The sequence below is a fragment of the Aulonocara stuartgranti genome (genome assembly GCF_965226115.1).
Source record: "Aulonocara stuartgranti genome assembly, chromosome: 3".
Lineage (NCBI taxonomy): Eukaryota > Metazoa > Chordata > Actinopteri > Cichliformes > Cichlidae > Aulonocara > Aulonocara stuartgranti.
Window position 1 is genome coordinate 68359524 of NC_138941.1, and position 19176 is coordinate 68378699.

At 41.2% G+C, this 19176-nt stretch overlaps 3 protein-coding genes across 3 annotated transcripts in view; 2 read left to right on the forward strand and 1 right to left on the reverse strand.

Annotated features, from left to right (window-relative positions):
* Positions 1 to 19176, reverse strand: part of LOC309698840 (uncharacterized protein) — a gene marked incomplete at its 5' end in the record, with an annotated part of 151421 nt that overhangs the window by 77091 nt on the left and 55154 nt on the right. The window lies entirely within an intron of this gene.
* Positions 1 to 19176, forward strand: part of LOC309693587 (uncharacterized protein) — a 92208-nt gene that overhangs the window by 65611 nt on the left and 7421 nt on the right. The window contains exons 3-5 of the mRNA XM_082512961.1: positions 7735 to 7840; positions 8289 to 9829; positions 9910 to 10061. Coding sequence (XP_082369087.1) covers positions 7823 to 7840; positions 8289 to 9829; positions 9910 to 9937 — 1587 coding nt within the window. The 5' untranslated portion in view covers positions 7735 to 7822 and the 3' untranslated portion in view covers positions 9938 to 10061. The remainder of the gene's footprint in view (positions 1 to 7734; positions 7841 to 8288; positions 9830 to 9909; positions 10062 to 19176) is intronic.
* Positions 670 to 19176, forward strand: part of LOC309693526 (uncharacterized protein) — a 311788-nt gene continuing 293281 nt past the window's right edge. The window contains exon 1 of the transcript XR_014272662.1: positions 670 to 931. The gene's annotated coding sequence lies outside the window, so the exon portion shown is untranslated. The remainder of the gene's footprint in view (positions 932 to 19176) is intronic.

Here is a 19176-nt window from a genome sequence, read left to right on the forward strand (position 1 = left end):
TATCCCTCCTAAAGGGAAAGAAGTCCAATTTAAAATCTTGAATAAAATTTACCCGGCAAATAGACTCCTTAGTGATAGATTCAAAATAGAAACGGGTAATTGTGTATTTTGTGAAACAGAAGAGGAGGATTTGGACCATCTATTCTTTTTGTGCAATTTTATACAAATATTTTGGTTGGATTTTCATACCTGGCTTTATTCCAGTGGGATTCAAATTACCCCATTTACCTTAAATATGATAATGTTTGGAGTGTTTTTGAAAGAAAAGAAAGCTAATTATGGTGTTAATGTGTTATTAATCTTGTGCAAGCATTTTATACATAAATGTCTCTTTTTTAAGACTAAACCAACACTGGCTCACTGGAAAAACGACTTAAACCTGTTGGTTAAATCTTTGACTTTAGTTAAAAAGAAAAAGGCTGCTTTTTTGTTTCCTTTATGGAAGATTTTGATTTAGTGAGTTAATAATTTGTTAAATTATGTGACCCCATCTTTATATTTTATTTTCACTATATATGAAAGTTGCTAATATGTAAGAAATGTCTATTCTCTGAATCTGTAATATATGGTGCATTTTGTTTGTATGTTTATATTACTAATAAAAAAAAAACCTTGTGAAGCTCGGTCACGTGACCGCGCAGAAACAAATCACAGCAGAGCCGGAAAAGGAGGCGGCGCAAAGTGTCTGTGCAGGAGAGGAGTCGAGCAGAGAGAGCTGCTTTTTCATGAAACGGGAGTAAAGTAGTGAACTTACAGGAACATATACCACTACCAACGTTTGGATCGATGTCTGCATCGATCTGCACACCCTTGTCTCCTGGATCGTAGCTGAGATCAGCGTGAACCACGTGGGTCTCTGCTCCGTCTCTGTGTTTCTTAAGACTTCCAGCTTCATCACGGAGTTTCTCTCGGTTTGTGGGCTCATCTAAAGGTAAGCACCGAGCTAACTTTAATGTGGGTTCCGTTTATGTTGAGTTTAGCTCTGTTGAGAATAATAGATTGCTTGGGATACACTGGAGTTAGACAGACTGTAGAGTTTGTGATTGCTTGCAACAATATGAAATGGCGGTTGCTAGGGGGTAAGAATACATATAGAAAAATAGTCTTGGAGTATGAACAAAAGGATGGGGTGCAGGCAGGGCTCTAGAGTGAGACCAAATTGGTCGCTAATGCGACCAAATTTTTCAATGGTGCGACTAAAAAAAATCTTTGGGCGCACCACAACAACAAAAAAAATCTCTGCAACTCTCCGTGTGGTCAACAACAGACACACGTTATGCCCCTATCGTGGACTAAACCAATCAGAGATAGTCAGGGGCGGGACCTCTCTGATTGGCCGTGGTCCAGTTGAAAGTGCAGGTGGAGAGAGGGAGGTGAGTAGTTTGAATAAAGCGATATCGAATCATTAAATCCTGAATTGACTTTTAAATATAACTGTGTTTTGCCAGATTCTCAGATTAAAGCTCACAAAACTATTTCAACATCCACCAAACATTAAGTGAGAGCAGGTACACGGATTCCACGCAAAGACGTAAACACACACCGACGCATCAGAATCAGCTTTGTCTCTTCGGCCAAAGGAGCTTGCAAAGAAAAGCGTCTGGACTCCTATAAGTTGCTTGAAGACGTCTCACCTCTCATCCGAGAAGCTTCTTCAGTTCTTTGTCTTTCTCGGCTTTCTCACCCTACAGCCCGCAGACGGACTGTCGGAGCTCAGCGATTCTGCTGTGTTGGGTCAGCTCTGTGTTTACGTCTCCAACCAAATTGACTGAGCCAGCAGCAAAAGACGCAGCAAACTAGCTTCACATTTGATAAATGTTATCATGACTGTTTCTGATAAAATGAAGAGTAGACTGATATATTAAATATTCCTTTATTGGGTGAGAAAATCATACCATGTCATAACTGCTTTAAGTCATACAGAATAGATATCAGAGCCTTAAACAGGCTGACTTCTGCTAAATGGGTCAAACTGGGCAAAAAGTATACAAACACATAACATCATTATAGAATATGATGTAACACTATAGATCAACTTACCTCAGAATATATAAAGCATATAAACAATTACAGCAATGCGATGCAACAAACGCAGCAGTACTACTAATCCACAATATTCAAAGCTTCATATAACTGAAACAAACATGGGCACTTATTTTCAGGTCCATTCTGCTGCTGATACATACTTTAGGTTTCTGAATATTCTAAACATCACACACACACTCCTTTGTGCCTTTTGCTTTCCCACGTGTGGGACTAATAAAGGTTATCTTATCTTATCTTTGCCCTGTCCAGATGTTTTCCATAAAGGAGAGTGGCTATACTAAAACCTATAGGTAAATGAATAACACAAACATAAACTAAATTCAATGTTAGTGCCGTCAAAGTCTGGGGTAAAACCCAGATGTGGCCATGTACAGCCAACATATATCAAACACTTCTGAGCTAAATTTTTACAACAGACTGATAGATCTTTCCTCTCTATCTATGCAGTGTACTGTACTCTTTACTATTGTAGGGCAATAGACCCATTTAAAAAGTGTAAACCCTCTCAAAGGAATTTACAATTATCTTTACTGTGCCCACATCAGTGATTGGGGAAACCAAAACAATCACATTAAACACTGGAAGAACTACCTCATTCTTTAGGTGCTTCAGGCATGTTTGAGGCCAATCAAAAATCCCTCAATGAAATGTGACGAACCCAAAATCTTACCTATACCTCCTCCCTCACAGAGAGAATTATTATGACCTTGTTTTCTGCTTGATCGTCACCTAAGGATTTACATCCCTGATAAGGAGAAGGAGTTGCACTGTGTGTTCAATGTCTCCCATTACAATGGCCTCACTGTGTTAACATTCCACATGCATGCAAACTGGTGACAGGAGTGCTCTTACTATAGGAAAGTGAGAAAGTGATATTACTTTAACTAATGTGATGTGATTAAATATGTGATTAATACATGAGAAGAAAAATCTGCCTCCACAACACCTACAGGCCAGTGGACACTCTTTCACTGATGAGGATGTACACATCCTGGACAGGGAGGAACGCCGGTTTGCGTGTGGAGTCGAGGAGGCCATTTACATGAGAAGGGAAAGACCATCTCTGAATCGAGGAGGGGGCCTAAGGGGACATCTTTCGCCATCTTACAATGCTGTGATTGCAGCCATTCTCCAACTCTCTGTGAATGGTATTCATAGCTATTGATCACTGGTCTTTGATCAGTGGTCATGAGAATTTACATAATTATGATGAAGGAACTGACCTCCCAGCCCATTGTTCCTTCAGTGGTTCTAGTTACTGTTTATAAGATTGGGGAAACCTGCAGTCAGCTGAGACTGAAGAAGTCACTTGGATGAGTGACGAAGCGTTTCTCCCACTGAAAATGCTACGTCCAGATGAACAGAATCAACTTTTTGAAATTTACTTACCTGGATGATTGAGCATGCATCAAGAAGAATTTAGAATGGATTACCTTGCTGAATCCTTTTAGACAAGGGACTTAGGACTTACTATCTAATCGAGTCCCACATAGATGTTCTCCAGTGCCCATTGTAATGTGGAGAAGCTCACTTGATGATTGTTTTCCAGCAACACTGTTGTATAGCACTTTTAGTTCCAATCATGCAGGCCTGCTTAAAGGAGAACAGATTCTCAAACATAATTCTCAGTGCACTCCTCAAAAAAAAAAAAAAAGTAAAGAAAAGAAAAGAAAATACTAACAAATGTAAAGAATTTTAGGACTTGTCAAAGCATACTCTTCTCCTTAAACTGATAAATCAAACCAATACTTATTGACAGGTTCCACTGTATGTAGCCGCCAAATAATTCCCCAAACATTCATTCACCAGCCAGACACATTTCACACAACCCTAATGTCCTATTAGATAATAGGTTTATTCCCATGTAACCAGGTGTATGTCATGGTAAAGTCTCCCTCACACATTTGAATTTGAAGTTATTTATTTAAAAGAGACAGTGCAGTTTGACATAGTCCAAGTACAAAACATGAAACTGATTTGTAGCTATTGCTAATTTTCAACAATTGTCCCTTGTTGGGCTTACAATCAAAATAAATACATTTTACCATAAAACATACATTTTCATGAAGCCAAAATACATCGTAAATACAACTACAATTAATAGAAAATGAATAAAAATAAAATCATTAGTTAAAATGACTACATCTCTGATTTCCCTTTAACCAAACTTTAACCTTCAATGGAAAGGATCTGATGTCTGTAATCAATTTGATTTTGGTTGGATGGATATATATGTGTGTATATACAGTATAGGGAGTGCAGAATTATTAGGCAAGTTGTATTTTTGAGGAATAATTTTATTATTGAACAACAACCATGTTCTCAATGAACCCAAAAAACTCATTAATATCAAAGCTGAATGGTTTTGGAAGTAGTTTTTAAGTTTGTTTTTAGTTTTAGCTATTTTAGGGGGATATCTATGTGTGCAGGTGACTATTACTGTGCATAATTATTAGGCAACTTAACAAAAAACAAATATATACCCATTTCAAATATTTATTTTTACCAGTGAAACCAATATAACATCTCCACATTCACAAATATACATTTCTGACATTCAAAAACAAAACAAAAACAAATCAGCGACCAATATAGCCACCTTTCTTTGCAAGGACACTCAAAAGCCTGCCATCCATGGATTCTGTCAGTGTTTTGATCTGTTCACCATCAACATTGTGTGCAGCAGCAACTACAGCCTCCCAGACACTGTTCAGAGAGGTGTACTGTTTTCCCTCCTTGTAAATCTCACATTTGATGATGGACCACAGGTTCTCAATGGGGTTCAGATCAGGTGAACAAGGAGGCCATGTCATTAGTTTTTCTTCTTTTATACCCTTTCTTGCCAGCCACGCTGTGGAGTACTTGGACGCGTGTGATGGAGCATTGTCCTGCATGGAAATCATGTTTTTCTTGAAGGATGCAGACTTCTTCCTGTACCACTGCTTGAAGAAGGTGTCTTCCAGAAACTGGCAGTAGGACTGGGAGTTGAGCTTGACTCCATCCTCAACCCGAAAAGGCCCACAAGCTCATCTTTGATGATACCAGCCCAAACCAGTACTCCACCTCCACCTTGCTGGCGTCTGAGTCGGACTGGAGCTCTCTGCCCTTTACCAATCCAGCCACGGGCCCATCCATCTGGCCCATCAAGACTCACTCTCATTTCATCAGTCCATAAAACCTTAGAAAAAACAGTCTCGAGATATTTCTTGGCCCAGTCTTGACATTTCAGCTTGTGTGTCTTGTTCAGTGGTGGTCGTCTTTCAGCCTTTCTCACCTTGGCCATGTCTCTGAGTATTGCACACCTTGTGCTTTTGGGCACTCCAGTGATGTTGCAGCTCTGAAATATGGCCAAAGTTTTCCACACGCTTCTTGCGACCCTGTTGACTATTTTGATTGAAACACTTGATTGTTCGATGATCACGCTTCAGAAGCTTTGCAGTTTTGAGACTGCTGCATCCCTCTGCAAGATATCGCACTATTTTTGACTTTTCTGAGCCTGTCAAGTCCTTCTTCTGACCCATTTTGCCAAAGGAAAGGATGTTGCCTAATAATTATGCACACCTGATATAGGGTGTTGATGTCATTAGACCACACCCCTTCTCATTACAGAGATGCACATCACCTAATATGCTTAATTGGTAGTAGGCTTTCGAGCCTATACAGCTTGGAGTAAGACAACATGCATGAAGAGGATGATGTGGACAAAATACTCATTTGCCTAATAATTCTGCACTCTGTGTGTGTGTGTGTGTGTGTGTGTGTGTGTATATATATACATATATATATATATATATATATATATATATATATATATATATTTATTAGGGGTGCAACGATACACAAAATTCACGGTTCGGTTCGATACTTTGGTGTCACGGTTCGATATTTTTTCGATACAAAAAAATGTTCATGCATTTTTAATTTGTCATTTATTAAAATTATAAATATATATTTTAACTCAAAAGTACAGTTTTTAAATTTAACCCTAACCCTTGTGCGTGTTTTTTATTTTGACAGCGAATGCGCACCTGTGGACCACTTATGTGCAGCCCTGGTTATTTAGCTCGTCATATCGCAGCCACAGAAATTCTTTTGTCCATGAAACCATAAAGCTGCACTTTCTTTTTGCCTTATAGTCTGATTTGTCATAACTTCTCCGTTTTGTGGTAAGCTTTTCTTTGGCTGTCACTTCTTCACCCTGACCTGTCTTATTTGGCTCAGCAGAACTAAAATATATATCTGTCTGTGAAGGTTCTCAGTCATCCAGGTCATCGTAGTCAAATATAAATCCTGCTGCTTTTACACACGCACTCACATAAGCTCAGCGATTCTCTGCGCGATCAACCTCTCACATGTTTAAGCTGCGGGAGATTTCACTTGTCATGTTTGCATAGTAAGCTACCAATTAATAAGACGATGTCAGAGGAATTGGTGCGCAAATTATCATCACTCACAGATCAGTGCTGTCGCTCTCTATACACAGTTCGCACGATTGCAAAGTGAAAGCAAAAAAACAAGCGCAAATTCAAACGCGATTTCAATATGTCACATATTGACAGTGGCTCACCGATGCCAATGACATAATTACCCAGCTACATTTCCGAAAGAATGCAAAAGCATTGACATATATTTTTCCTTCCTACAATAGCCCGACGGGCAGGGCAGAGATAGATTTTGGTACCCCGACTGAAAAAATCGCTAGCCCCGGGACGTTGGGCTAGCGATATTGCAAGCCCTGTATCTGATTGAGGAATCACTCATCTTTGGAAAAGAGAGTTTATTACAGAGAAATGTCTCTTTCCAAAATAAAAGCTATACTATACGCTTCTTCTGGGCTATATTCTCAGCAGCATATTAAACAGCTGTCTAAATGACTCGGCTAAAGTTAGTAGCATGCTTGCTTGTTTTTTTTCTGCTTCCACTTGTCTTTGCACTAGGATGATGTCGGCGTAAGTGTGCAGTCATATTCGTTGTGTTCCCACTAGTGCTTTCAGGTTAATCTCGTTGAAATGACCTTAACGCCACAACACGGCAAATCTCCGTTAACGAGCTACCGCCGATCGCCCCGTGCATGGGGCTAGACGGCCAACACGTTAACGAGCTAACTGCGCTAACACACTAGTTCCCACCCATGTAATTGAGCATTGCATGGCACATCCAACATACTGTTTTACTTTAGTCCATGACTCGCTTACCTTCAGGGTCATACGTCACATGAAAACCAAAATAATTCCAAACGCCAGATCTGAATGAGGGTGGAGGAGGTCCATGTTACAAGGAGAGCTTAACTTCTGTCTCGCTAGCTTGCCCTGCGCTCTTCCTTCTGACGATGCTGTCTGTGTTGAGCGCTCAGTGAATCTGCGTTCGACTACTCCGCCTAGGCTGCACTGTTGACCCTAGGCGGAATAGTCGAACGCAGATTCACTGAGCGCTCAACACAGACAGCATCGTCAGAAGGAAAGTTGATAAAATAAATTACAAATTTTGTATTGTTCGATACATATGCGTACTGAACCGAAAGCACTGTATCGAACGGTTCAATATCGATCGATACGAATATCGTTGCACCCCTTATATATATATATATATATATATATATATATATATATATATATATATATATATATATATATATATATATATATATATATATCGCTGTCAAAATAAAATATATACACATATATACAGCTGAGTAACAGGAGGAGAAGAGTCTGGTGGTGCAGCAGAGGAATAATTTCAGCCATTTGGACTCAGCTCAGCCACTACAGAGGAAACAATGACTTCAACACAAAAGGTGAGAAAAACATCACAGTTACACTGTTATTCAAACTGTGTGTACAGCCGGTCGGTTTTTCAAAACCCGTTAACAGCAGCTTTGTCTTTTCCATCCTGGGCTCCTCCATATATACAGAATCTACATTCAGAACCAAAAACCAGAGAAGTTAAAAGAAAATAAAAAGATCATATTTTCTCTAAACACATTGAAACAACATTATCATCAGTTGAACTTTTTTCTGAAGTAAAAGAGTTTCTCTACTCGTCAATATTTCTTCAATAATTTCATTTTCATTACAACTCTCATTGTAGCACATCATTGTAATGTGATACTGTCACCAGAAGGTGGTGGAAACACACCAACAATGTGTTTGTTCTCACTTTAAATTCCACCAATGGAGGGAGTTTCAGTTTGTTCCACGACTGCATTTCACTCACGGCCTCTGTTTGTATCTCTGTCACTGCAGGACCAACATGGAGCGAGAAGTCAGCGCTCTCAGGAGGCCGACAAACCTCACAGAAGAAAAGGAGAGAAAACCTACAGCTGTGATGAGTGTGGGAAGGATTTTACCCGGGCTGAACACTTAAAACGACACCAAATCATCCACAGTGCAGTTAAACCTTACAGCTGTGAGTTGTGTGGAAAGTGTTTTACCCAGGCTGGAAACTTAAAAACACACCAACTCATCCACAGTGGATTTAAAGCGTACAACTGTGACCTGTGTGGAAAGTCTTTTACCCTGGCTCAAAGCCTAAAAAAACACCAAGTCATCCACAGTGGAGTTAGACCTTACAGCTGTGAGTTGTGTGGAAAGTCTTTTACCCAGGCTGGACACTTAAAAACTCACCAACTCATCCACAGTGGAGTTAGAGCATACAGCTGTGACCTGTGTGGAAAGTCTTTTACCCAGGCTGGAAACTTAAAAACACACCAACTCATCCACAGTGGATTTAAAGCGTACAACTGTGACCTGTGTGGAAAATCTTTTACCCTGGCTCAAAGCCTAAAAACACACCAACTCATCCACAGTGGATTTAAACCGTACAGCTGTGACTTGTGTGGAAAGTCTTTTACCCTGGCTGGACACTTAAAAACTCACCAACTCATCCACAGTGGATTTAAAGCGTACAACTGTGACCTGTGTGGAAAGTCTTTTACCCTGGCTCAAAGCCTAAAAAAACACCAAGTCATCCACAGTGGAGTTAAACCTTACAGCTGTTACTTGTGTGGAAAATCTTTTACCCAGGCTGGAGACTTAAAAACTCACCAACTCATCCACAGTGGATTTAAAGCGTACAACTGTGACCTGTGTGGAAAGTCTTTTACCCTGGCTGGACACTTAAAAACTCACCAACTCATCCACAGTGGATTTAAAGCGTACAACTGTGACCTGTGTGGAAAGTCTTTTACCCTGGCTCAAAGCCTAAAAAAACACCAAGTCATCCACAGTGGAGTTAAAGCTTACAGTTGTGACTTGTGTGGAAAGTCTTTTACCCAGGCTGGACACTTAAAAACTCATCAAGTCATCCACAGTGGAGTTAAGCCTTACAGTTGTGACTTGTGTGGGAAGTCTTTTACCCAGGCTGGAGACTTAAAAACTCACCAAATCATCCACAGTGGAGTTAAAGCGTACAGTTGTGACTTGTGTGGAAAGTCTTTTACCCTGGCTCGAAGCCTAAAAACACACCAAGTCATCCATAGTGGAGTTAAACCTTACAGCTGTGAGTCTTGTGGAAAGTCTTTTACCCTGGCGCAAACCTTAAAAAGACACCAAGTCATCCACATTGGAGTTAAACCTTACAGCTGTGACTTGTGTGGAAAGTCTTTTGCCCAGGCTGCACACTTAAAAAAACACCAACTCATCCACAGTGGAGTTAAAGCACACAACTGTGAGTTGTGTGGTAAGGCTTTTGCTCTAAATAGCGACTTACAGAGGCATCTAGTTACCCACTCTGGAATTAAGGCGTACAGCTGCGACTTTTGTGGAAAATGTTTCAGCGACATACGGTACCGAAATATTCACGTACGGATTCACACTGGAAATGATGTTTACTGCTGTGATCAGTGTGGGAAACTGTTTGCAACAGGTGCAAAGTTACGACGACATATGATTAGCCACACTGAGGAGAGACCATATAAATGTGACCTGTGTGAGAAGACTTTTAAAGCTCCACTTCAGCTGAATAAACACCAACAGATCCACACAAGAAAGTAACTCTACAAGTGCAGTTACTGTGAGGTATGTATTTAGTTTTTTTGTCTTGTAATTTTAACCTGATTGTTTGGAACAAGTCTGATCAGTAAACTTATGGAGTTATACTGAATGAACTGTTTGGAAAAATGAAGAATAATTTTCACTCAGTAAGCTGAGTGTTGTAATGTAAACAGTAAAATGTAATTGGACGTTGGCAGAGATGCTTTTTATTTCAGGCAACGTTCAGGATAAAAATGTTGAAGGAATTCCCCAACTTACAATGTCTTTGTTTAGATGTGGAGCAAAGCACATGAATCCATTTCTCAACCCTGTCGTCACTGTGGTGGTGGGAAAGAGTTTCTCTGTGATCTTTGTGGAAAAACTTCCAATCATCAACGGGACCAAAAACCACATCAACGTAGCCACACTGGAGACAAAATGAACTACTGCAAAGAATGTGGGAGAGGCTTCCACACACCAAGTACATTAAAATACATGAACTCTTCCACAGTGGGGTCAAAAAGCACATCTGTGACCAGTGTGGGTCATCCTTCACCACTGGAAATGAGCTCAATGAAAAAGCATAAGGGAATCCACACTGGAGAGACACCATACAAGTGCAGACACTGTGACAAAAGCTGGTCACAATCAGGTCATCGTAACAAACATGAACGTACACACATGGAAGTGAACTTCAGCTGTGACCAGTGTGACAAGAGCTTCAGGAATCTCAGTTCATACTCCGAACACAAACAATCCCACACTGTAAATAAATTGTTTCACTGTTACCAATGTGCAAAAGCCTTCACTTCATTATCTGCTCTGTGCAAACATCAGCCTGATCATGCAGGACTGAAATCACTGGATGTTAATAGGAAAATTGTGCTTAGTAGTCAGTATAATCTTTCAATGATACAAGTTTGCATATGGTAGAATGCTGCATGTAATCATTTGTGTGTAGAAGTATATAGTTGGTGGCATATTGAAAGAATGTCTCATCCTAGGAGGTCTGTAACATTCTAGGGTGTTCACCAGTGTTGGTCAAGTTACTTGAAAAAAGTAATCAGTAACTAATTACTGATTACTTCCCCCCAAAAAGTAATCCCGTTACTTTACTGATTACTTATTTTCAAAAGTAATTAATTACTTAGTTACTTTTTAAAAACACGATTTACAACCTGAAGAGGTGATGAAGCGATAGATCTTTCAGCCCAATTCTACTTTTTCTACATAATCCATCATACAAAATGTAATCAAATGGAAAAGTCTCATTTTTTTTAACTTGTTTTATCATTTTTAATCTTTTAACTTTATGCATCAAGCAAAAATTTAATTATATGCAACATTCTCTGACTGGAATAAATTAGTTTCACATTTAAACCTATTTTCTACACATTCCAGCACATAAAATAAAATATTTTTTGTGTTTACACTCACTCTTTCAAATAGATGCAAGTAAAAAACAGCAGAAAATAAATAAAGTCAAAGACTCAGCGGTCCTGTTGCTCTATTTTCACCTGTAAAGCAGGACTGAGGTAGGCGGAGGTTTACCCTGATGCAGGTGTGCCGCGGTCAGTTGAAGAATCCACGAGTTACTCTGTGAATTTCCCATTACGTCTTGGTGCTTGCTTGGAACTTTAGGGGTTTTTTTCGCTGTAAAAAGAAGTTTTCTTCCCACGCACGATGGACGCTAATGTTTTTGTCCCTTTTTATGGAATCAAACTCAAAGTAAGGTCAGTACTTCCACGCACGAAAAAAGTAATCAGATTACAGTTACAAGTAACGCGTTACTGCCCATCTCTGGTGTTCACCCCCACATCCTAGGAGCATGAGAGAGGTCGTACCTTCTCTTATTGTTTTACGGTAGGATTAACGTTGCTACAGTATGTCAGTTTTAGTTTAAGTGCTTTTTTACATATAGATGAACTGTTGAATTTTCCAGACCAGCAGGTTAAGGGAAGTCGTTTATGGGGCCACACTCTGACCCCACACACACACACACACACACACACACACACACACACACACACACACACACACACACACACACACACCTCCACATTCCAATGTAAGGAACAAACGCTCCCTGAAGTATAAATAAAGACCAGGGCAGTTTCTCAGTGCGAGCCTCAGTGCTGGAGGCTGCCCTTGCTAGCAAGAAGTTCTGTGTGTTTTTCTTCTCTGAGTCTTTACTGAAGAAGTGTTTTAGAGTATATTTCTTAACACTGGATCACAATGAATCTGAAGAGAGAGAAAGATCCTCTTCTGGTTTCAGGGTCAGACTTAAAAACCTTGAGATCAGGCTCCACAGAGTTCAGATGGAATCTCCTGTAAAGAGTGTCAGCTGATGCCAAACTTGGATCTGATGAGGTAGCTCTGATTTCTGGAGCTGCAGTGAATAATCCTGAATGTTACATTTAGGAAGCGGCATGTATAGATATGTATATCAAGTTTATTATTTTTCCTTTTAGGGATTTTAATTCTTCCTTCATATTTAATCTTTTGCTGAGGTAAAATCTAATCTTAAATCATTTTCTCCCAAAACTGCAAATATTTTCACAGCAGTTGCTCTTAAATCCTCCAAAATGAACTAAATCTGTCCACCAGCTTTGAAACAACACCTGCTGTGACTTTATGTCCAGAAAAAAGAAACTCAAGCTAAACTGGTTTTGGGCTGTACTTTCATATAATGCCAGTTTGTACCAGAACATGAAGCAGTGAGTCAGTGTAACATTTATTTAATTAGGCAAAGACCACATTCATATTCACAGTGGCAGCAAAGAAATGTTGAAAGTTAAAAACAGCAGCACACATCAGGGCCATTTTAAAGATCACAGGTGACTACTTTTACTTAATTCAAATTCCTTCACATTTTTTCCTCCTTTCACTTTAGTGTATTTACTGTATCCTTGAAGTCCACATGTTGTTTTTTAATGAATTCATTTTGATCCACATGTTCTGCAGCTGTTTTCCTGTTGATTTGAAGTTTGTATTATGAAATCCTGATCATGTTAAAGCGTTAGTTATATTTGATGAACTCTGTAACGTTTGTCTTATTAAACAGTGTAACTGCTCCTGAAGGTTTTTCATGTTCGAAGTAGAATGAAGGGCCATGCTCCAACTGATGTTCAGCCAGTATTTTAATCTTCTTTTCACCAGCAAACACCGTGAAAAACTGGTGAAATGATCAATGAAAAACACGGATATTACATCAGGAGAACAAAAATTCAAATAAAACATGCACACAAAGTAAATGCACCAACATACCGTGTGCGCCTTTCTACTGAACATTAATGAGCAATTGTAGTCCATATCTTCAATATTTCCACCTTTTACACAAGCCAGCATTCTCTTTCTGGCTCGAGCCTTCAGTCTCTGGTGACATGTGCGCTTAATTGAGCATCACCCCAAAGCATGCGCACCACAAAGCGTCACACTCAGGCCCACCAGTAGGTGGCGACAACACAACATGAATCCAGATTAAACACCAAATTTTGAACATTGCAATCACATAATAATTACATTTCAATGCGACAGCTACAAACAGTTTGGTGTGAAAAATGAAGAAATGGTCTCAGAACAAGTAGTTTGAGCCCTGATTTCTGATTCAAACTAATTTAACTGTTTTCAGTGGTACATGTGGAGGTTTATCACAGGAGGAGACACACCGACACATATTTCCTTTCAATTTGGTTTTCTACTTGTTTTCTATCTTTTTAGTTAATTAACTGATTTTAATTCTCAGATTTTGCCACCTAATTCATTATTTCCAAAGATATGCACGTGGCACAGTAACAGTATCTTTAGCAGTAGCTTGGGACCTGACGGTAAATGTTTACTTTGTCTCTCTGAGATTTACTGATAGAAAACTTTGCAGAGAGAACAACACAGTATGAATAGTCTTCTCACAGGTACTGATAAAGAAACAAATATAGAGTTTCTCTTAATTTTGCTTCAGTTTGTTTTCTTTAATCTTGAGCTTCACATGTTAAGTTTACAGATGGTGAGCTTAAGTTGCCAGAATGTTCCTACAAAAATACAGGCTAAGTGTGTACCCGTGTTAGTGAAACTAATAAACAGTCATGAGTCTCTGCTTCTCACCTTCCGGTGTTACACTCTCAAGACTCCGGGCGGAACACATAGGTAAATGCAATTCCGCTTGCTACATCCCTTTTCTTTTACAAAGACAATGAACTATTCATAAGTTGAGAACTCAGTTTGCAACTGGAACAAAACTTAGACATGACATTTCTTTGTTGGACACCATTTTCTTCAAAAATGAAAATTCTGTCTTCCACTTACTTTTTTTTAGTGTTACTTTTAGTCATTTTTTCCATTTTGTTTCTCTTTTCCTTATTTTTTTTCTTTCCTTCCAAACAAGTAAACAGATCACAAAGCCATAACTCAAAATATTATCGCAGATGTTTTGCTCTGTTCTCTAACCAGTAAACAAATCACAACATATAACTCACACACTGCATACATAGTCCTTCAGATATCCAGGTTGTTGTACTACCCGTCCTGACCTGGTAGTGCTGTTTTGTGTGTTGTCTTTGCTCTGTGTCGGCACAGTAATGTTCTGTCCCTCAGGCTGGAGATGTGCTGACATGTCTTTTTTGACCTCCACAGCTCGCCTCAGATGGCGACGATTTCTTCTGAGGACTCTGCCGTTGTCCAACTCCACATCATAGGATCTGTTTCCCAGAGTGTTACACACTCTAGCTTTGGTCCATAAGTTGTGTGGTTCAAAAGGTTGGACTCGCACCAAGTCTCCTGGGTTTAATGTGTCCATGTCCTTCGCTGTCTTGTTGTAGTACTTTGTTTGTCTCTTTCTGTTTTTCATCAGTGCTAACTTGTTGTCAGTCACTTTGGGTTGCAACAATCTGTCTCCTATTGGGAGGAGTGTCCTCGTCCTCCTGCTTAACAGTCTCTGTGCAGGGCTGGTAGTTAAACCTTGTGTTGGGGTGTTTCTGTGGTCCAATAAGGCCAAATATGGATTTAGTGTCTCTTTCTGTTGTTTTACATCCACAGACCGACATATGTCACGTGAAGCGATGTACTTTTTGTTGTGGTCGTTCATACCGTGCCAGTAGACACAGTCTCTAGCTCTCCTGAGGCACCCTTCTGTGCTGATGTGTGTTGAGTGAATTCGCTGTGTTATATCTGCCTGCAGTGCTTCTGGAATCACCACTCTCTCTCCCTTGAAGACCAATCCATGCTGTGTGCTCAGTTCATCCTGCAAAGATTGGAACTGGGTTATTTCAACAGGTACATCTTTCTTACAGGCCGGCCACCCCTTTTGTATTGTTTTTATCAGCGTTTGTAGTGTGTGGTCGGTTCTTGTCCCTGCCCGTATTCTGTCCATGCTTTCTGTTAAAACAGGTACATAGTCTACCATGTTGACACATTCTGTCTCCAGCTCCGTCTGGCTTTTGATGCTATCCTGCAGGTAGGCTCTACTCAGCGTATCAGCAAGTAGCATGTCGCGGCCTGGAACATATGTTATGGTTATATCATATTTTTGCAGCCTTAATAACATCCTTTGCAGTCTCTTAGGTGCATGTAACAGTGGCTTTTTAATAATGTTCTCGAGTGGCTTGTGGTCTGATTGCACTCTCACAAGACGACCATATGTATATTGGTGGAATTTCTCCATCCCAAACACAATAGCTAAACATTCCTTTTCAATTTGTGCATAACCTCTTTCAGTGAGCGTCAGTGCATGACTTGCAAATGCCACTGGTTTCCAATGTTGAGTCAGAGCTGCTCCCAGTTCTGTCTCGCTGGCATCACGCTGCAGCGTCAGCTCTTCTTCAGGGCTGTAATATTTCAAAACTGGGACTTGTGTTAGTTTTTCTTTCAGTCTTTTAAATGCATCTTCCTGCATGTCTGTCCACTCCCATAGGCTGTCTCTGTGCGTCAGTTGTCTGAGAGGCTCACAGTCGTCTGACAGATGCTTGTAAAACTTTGATAAATAGTTGACCATTCCAACTAGTCTCTGCACCCCTTTTATGTCAGTTGGTGCTGGCATCTCTGTGATGGCCCGTACCTTCTCTGGGTCAGCTCTCAGCCCTTCTGCTGTGAGTAGATGTCCGATGTATGGTACTTCCTGTCTTCTAAGCTTGAGTTTTTCCACATTTAATTTGATGTTTCTCTCTCTGCAGCGTTCCAGGAAAAGTCTCAGGTTTCTGTCATGATCCATTTCTGCCAACTCAGTCGTCTCTCCTTTTCCAGTGATCAGGATGTCATCAGCAATGATGTATGTGCCTGGCAGGTTCTCTAACGCTTGCATCAGTTTGCGCTGAAAGACCTCTGGCGCTGGGCTGATCCCCATCGGCATTCTCAGCCAACGAAAGCGACCAAATGGTGTTGCGAATGTCGTGAGATGGCTTGACTCTTCTGTAAGCTTCACATGCCAAAAGCCATGTTTCACATCACAAACTGTGAAAACTTTCGCTCTTGACACATCTGGCAAGATGTCATCTATTGTTGGTAACGGGAAGTGACTACGCTTCAAAGCTTTTTTGAGTGGTCTTGGGTCAATACATATCCTGGGTTTGCCATTTGGCTTCTGCACTGTCACCATCCCACTGATCCAATCAGTACTACAATCCACTGGTGCTATTATTTGTCTTTCTGTAAGGCTCATCAGTTCCTCTTTCAGTGGTTTCATCATCGACACTGGGACTGTGCGTTTTGGCAGTTTGACGGGCTGCACTGTTGTGTCGATTTCCAGCTCATATTCACCTTGCAAACATCCATCTCCTGTAAACACATCCTGAAACTCAGTCTTTATCTCTTCCAACAACCATGCGTTTTTCTCTGATGGAGCTGTTGTCACTGAGCTGTCCAAAGCACAGATGTTATCATATTTAACTTGTATTAAATGGCCTGTATTTATATAGCGCTTTACTAGTCCCTAAGGACCCCAAAGCGCTTTACATATCCAGTCATCCACCCATTCACACACACATTCACACACTGGTGATGGCAAGCTACATTGTAGCCACAGCCACCCTGGGGCGCACTGACAGAGGCGAGGCTGCCGGACACTGGCGCCACCGGGCCCTCTGACCACCACCAGTAGGCAACGGGTGAAGTGTCTTGCCCAAGGACACAACGACCGAGACTGTCCAAGCCAGGGCTCGAACCGGCAACCTTCCGATTACAAGGCGAACGCCCAACTCTTGAGCCACGATCGCCCCTATTGTATTAGCTTCATCGCTTCACTAGCTGTTCTCCCAAGTAGAGGTGGGGTGGCTGTAGCTCAGGTGGCAGAGCAGGTCAGCCACTAATCAGAAGGTCGGTGGTTCGATCCCAGGCTGCCTCCTGGCTGCATGCCAAATATCCTTGGGCAAGATACTAACCCCGTGTTTGCCTACTGGTGGTGGTCAGAGGGCCCGGTGGCGCCAGTGTCCGGCAGCCTCGCCTCTGTCAGTGCGCCCCAGGGCAGCTGTGGCTACAACGTAGCTTGCCATCGCCAGTGTGTGAATGTGTGTGTGAATGGGTGAATGACTGAATGTAGTGTGAAGCGCTTTGGGGTCCTTAGGGACTAGAAAAGCGCTATACAAATGCAGGCCATTTACCATTTTTTACCATTTACACTTTTTGTTTTTTCTTGGGTTTGTCAGCTTGACCTTACACTTTCCTAATGGACACAGCCTTGACTTATTGTACATCACAAGAACCTTGTCTGTGTGCTCCATTTTGATGTTCGGGTTCAACAAGTTGATGGGAATAACGTTGCAGGTTCCACTGCAGTCAACTTGAAACTTGACCAGGCTGTTGCCAATCATCATGCCTGCAAACAGCTGCTCTCGTTTTTTCATGTCTGATTCTCTGATGTGGTTCACTTCTACTGCAGTCTGTGTCATAGCTGTGACAGTCATTATGTCCTCACAGGAATCCGAGTCCTGCTCCGTCACTGTGTGGACCTTTTTTCCATTTTCACTCTGTCTGCTTTTACTCCTGCATGCTATAGCAAAATGATTTTCTTTGCCACATTTTTTGCATTTTTTTCCATATGCTGGGCATTTTGATTTGAGTCTTTCATGTGCTCTTCCACAAAATCTGCATGATATCTCTTTATCCAGTCTTTTTCTCTCTTTTTGTTTTACTGCATGCGGTTCCTCTACAGCCTGTCCCGCTATTGTTTTGTTGCATTCTCTTGAAATCTCCATTGCTCTACAAATATCTAGACATCTGTCTAATGTGAGGTTCTCTTCTCTGAGCAACCTTTCCCTCCAACTGGAGCTGTTCGTGTCACAGACAATCCTGTCTCTGATCAGTGAGTCTTTTAATTGTTCAAAGTTGCAGGTGCTCGCCGGCATTCTCAGGTCCGTAACATATTTATCAATATTTTCTCCTGGAGCCTGATTGCATGCAAAAAATCTGTATCTCTCGACAGTCTCATTAACTTTGGGATTACAGTGTTCATCGATTTTTCTCATCAGCTCACTTACTGTTACCCTTGCCTCAGCTCCGATCAGCGTTCCACAGAGCTCCCTGCCCCGTTCCCTGATCAGATAGTAAAACAGCTTCACTCTCGCCTTTTCCTCAGCATCCGGCAGAGCTAGTTCCGTGTAGAGGGTAAACTCTTTTTTCCATGTTTTCCACGCTTTAGACAGGTTCACTGAATCCATACTCCACTGTGCTGGTGGCTTCAATCCATCCATCGTAGACGCCGCTGCGCTCTTCTCGTCAGGGTCTCACCTGCTGTCCTGAGCCGTTAGCACCTCCGAGGCTAACTAGCCTAGCTGGACGCGTCGATACCGTCCGCTCAATCTGTTGTCTTCAAAGCGCGGTGTGGATCACTCTAGACCCCGCTGCCACCATGTTTCATCTTGTTCTCTCTATAAACTTCACAAGATGCTCGGTTGAACTTTCCCTCCTCCGAGGTAAACTTTTATTAAACTCTTAATAAACAGTCATGAGTCTCTGCTTCTCACCTTCCGGTGTTACACTCTCAATACTCCGGGCGGAACACACAGGTAAATGCAGTTCCCCTTGCTACAAACACAAGCTGTACCTGTCCTTCGTCTTTGTGGAGTTTCGTTGCGATCCAGTAGCGCTCGAAACGCTGTTTCCAGTCGGGCCATTCTGTCGGCTTATCGAAGGGGAAGCCCGTCGGGGGATTAAACTTAGCCATTCTGCTGTTTTC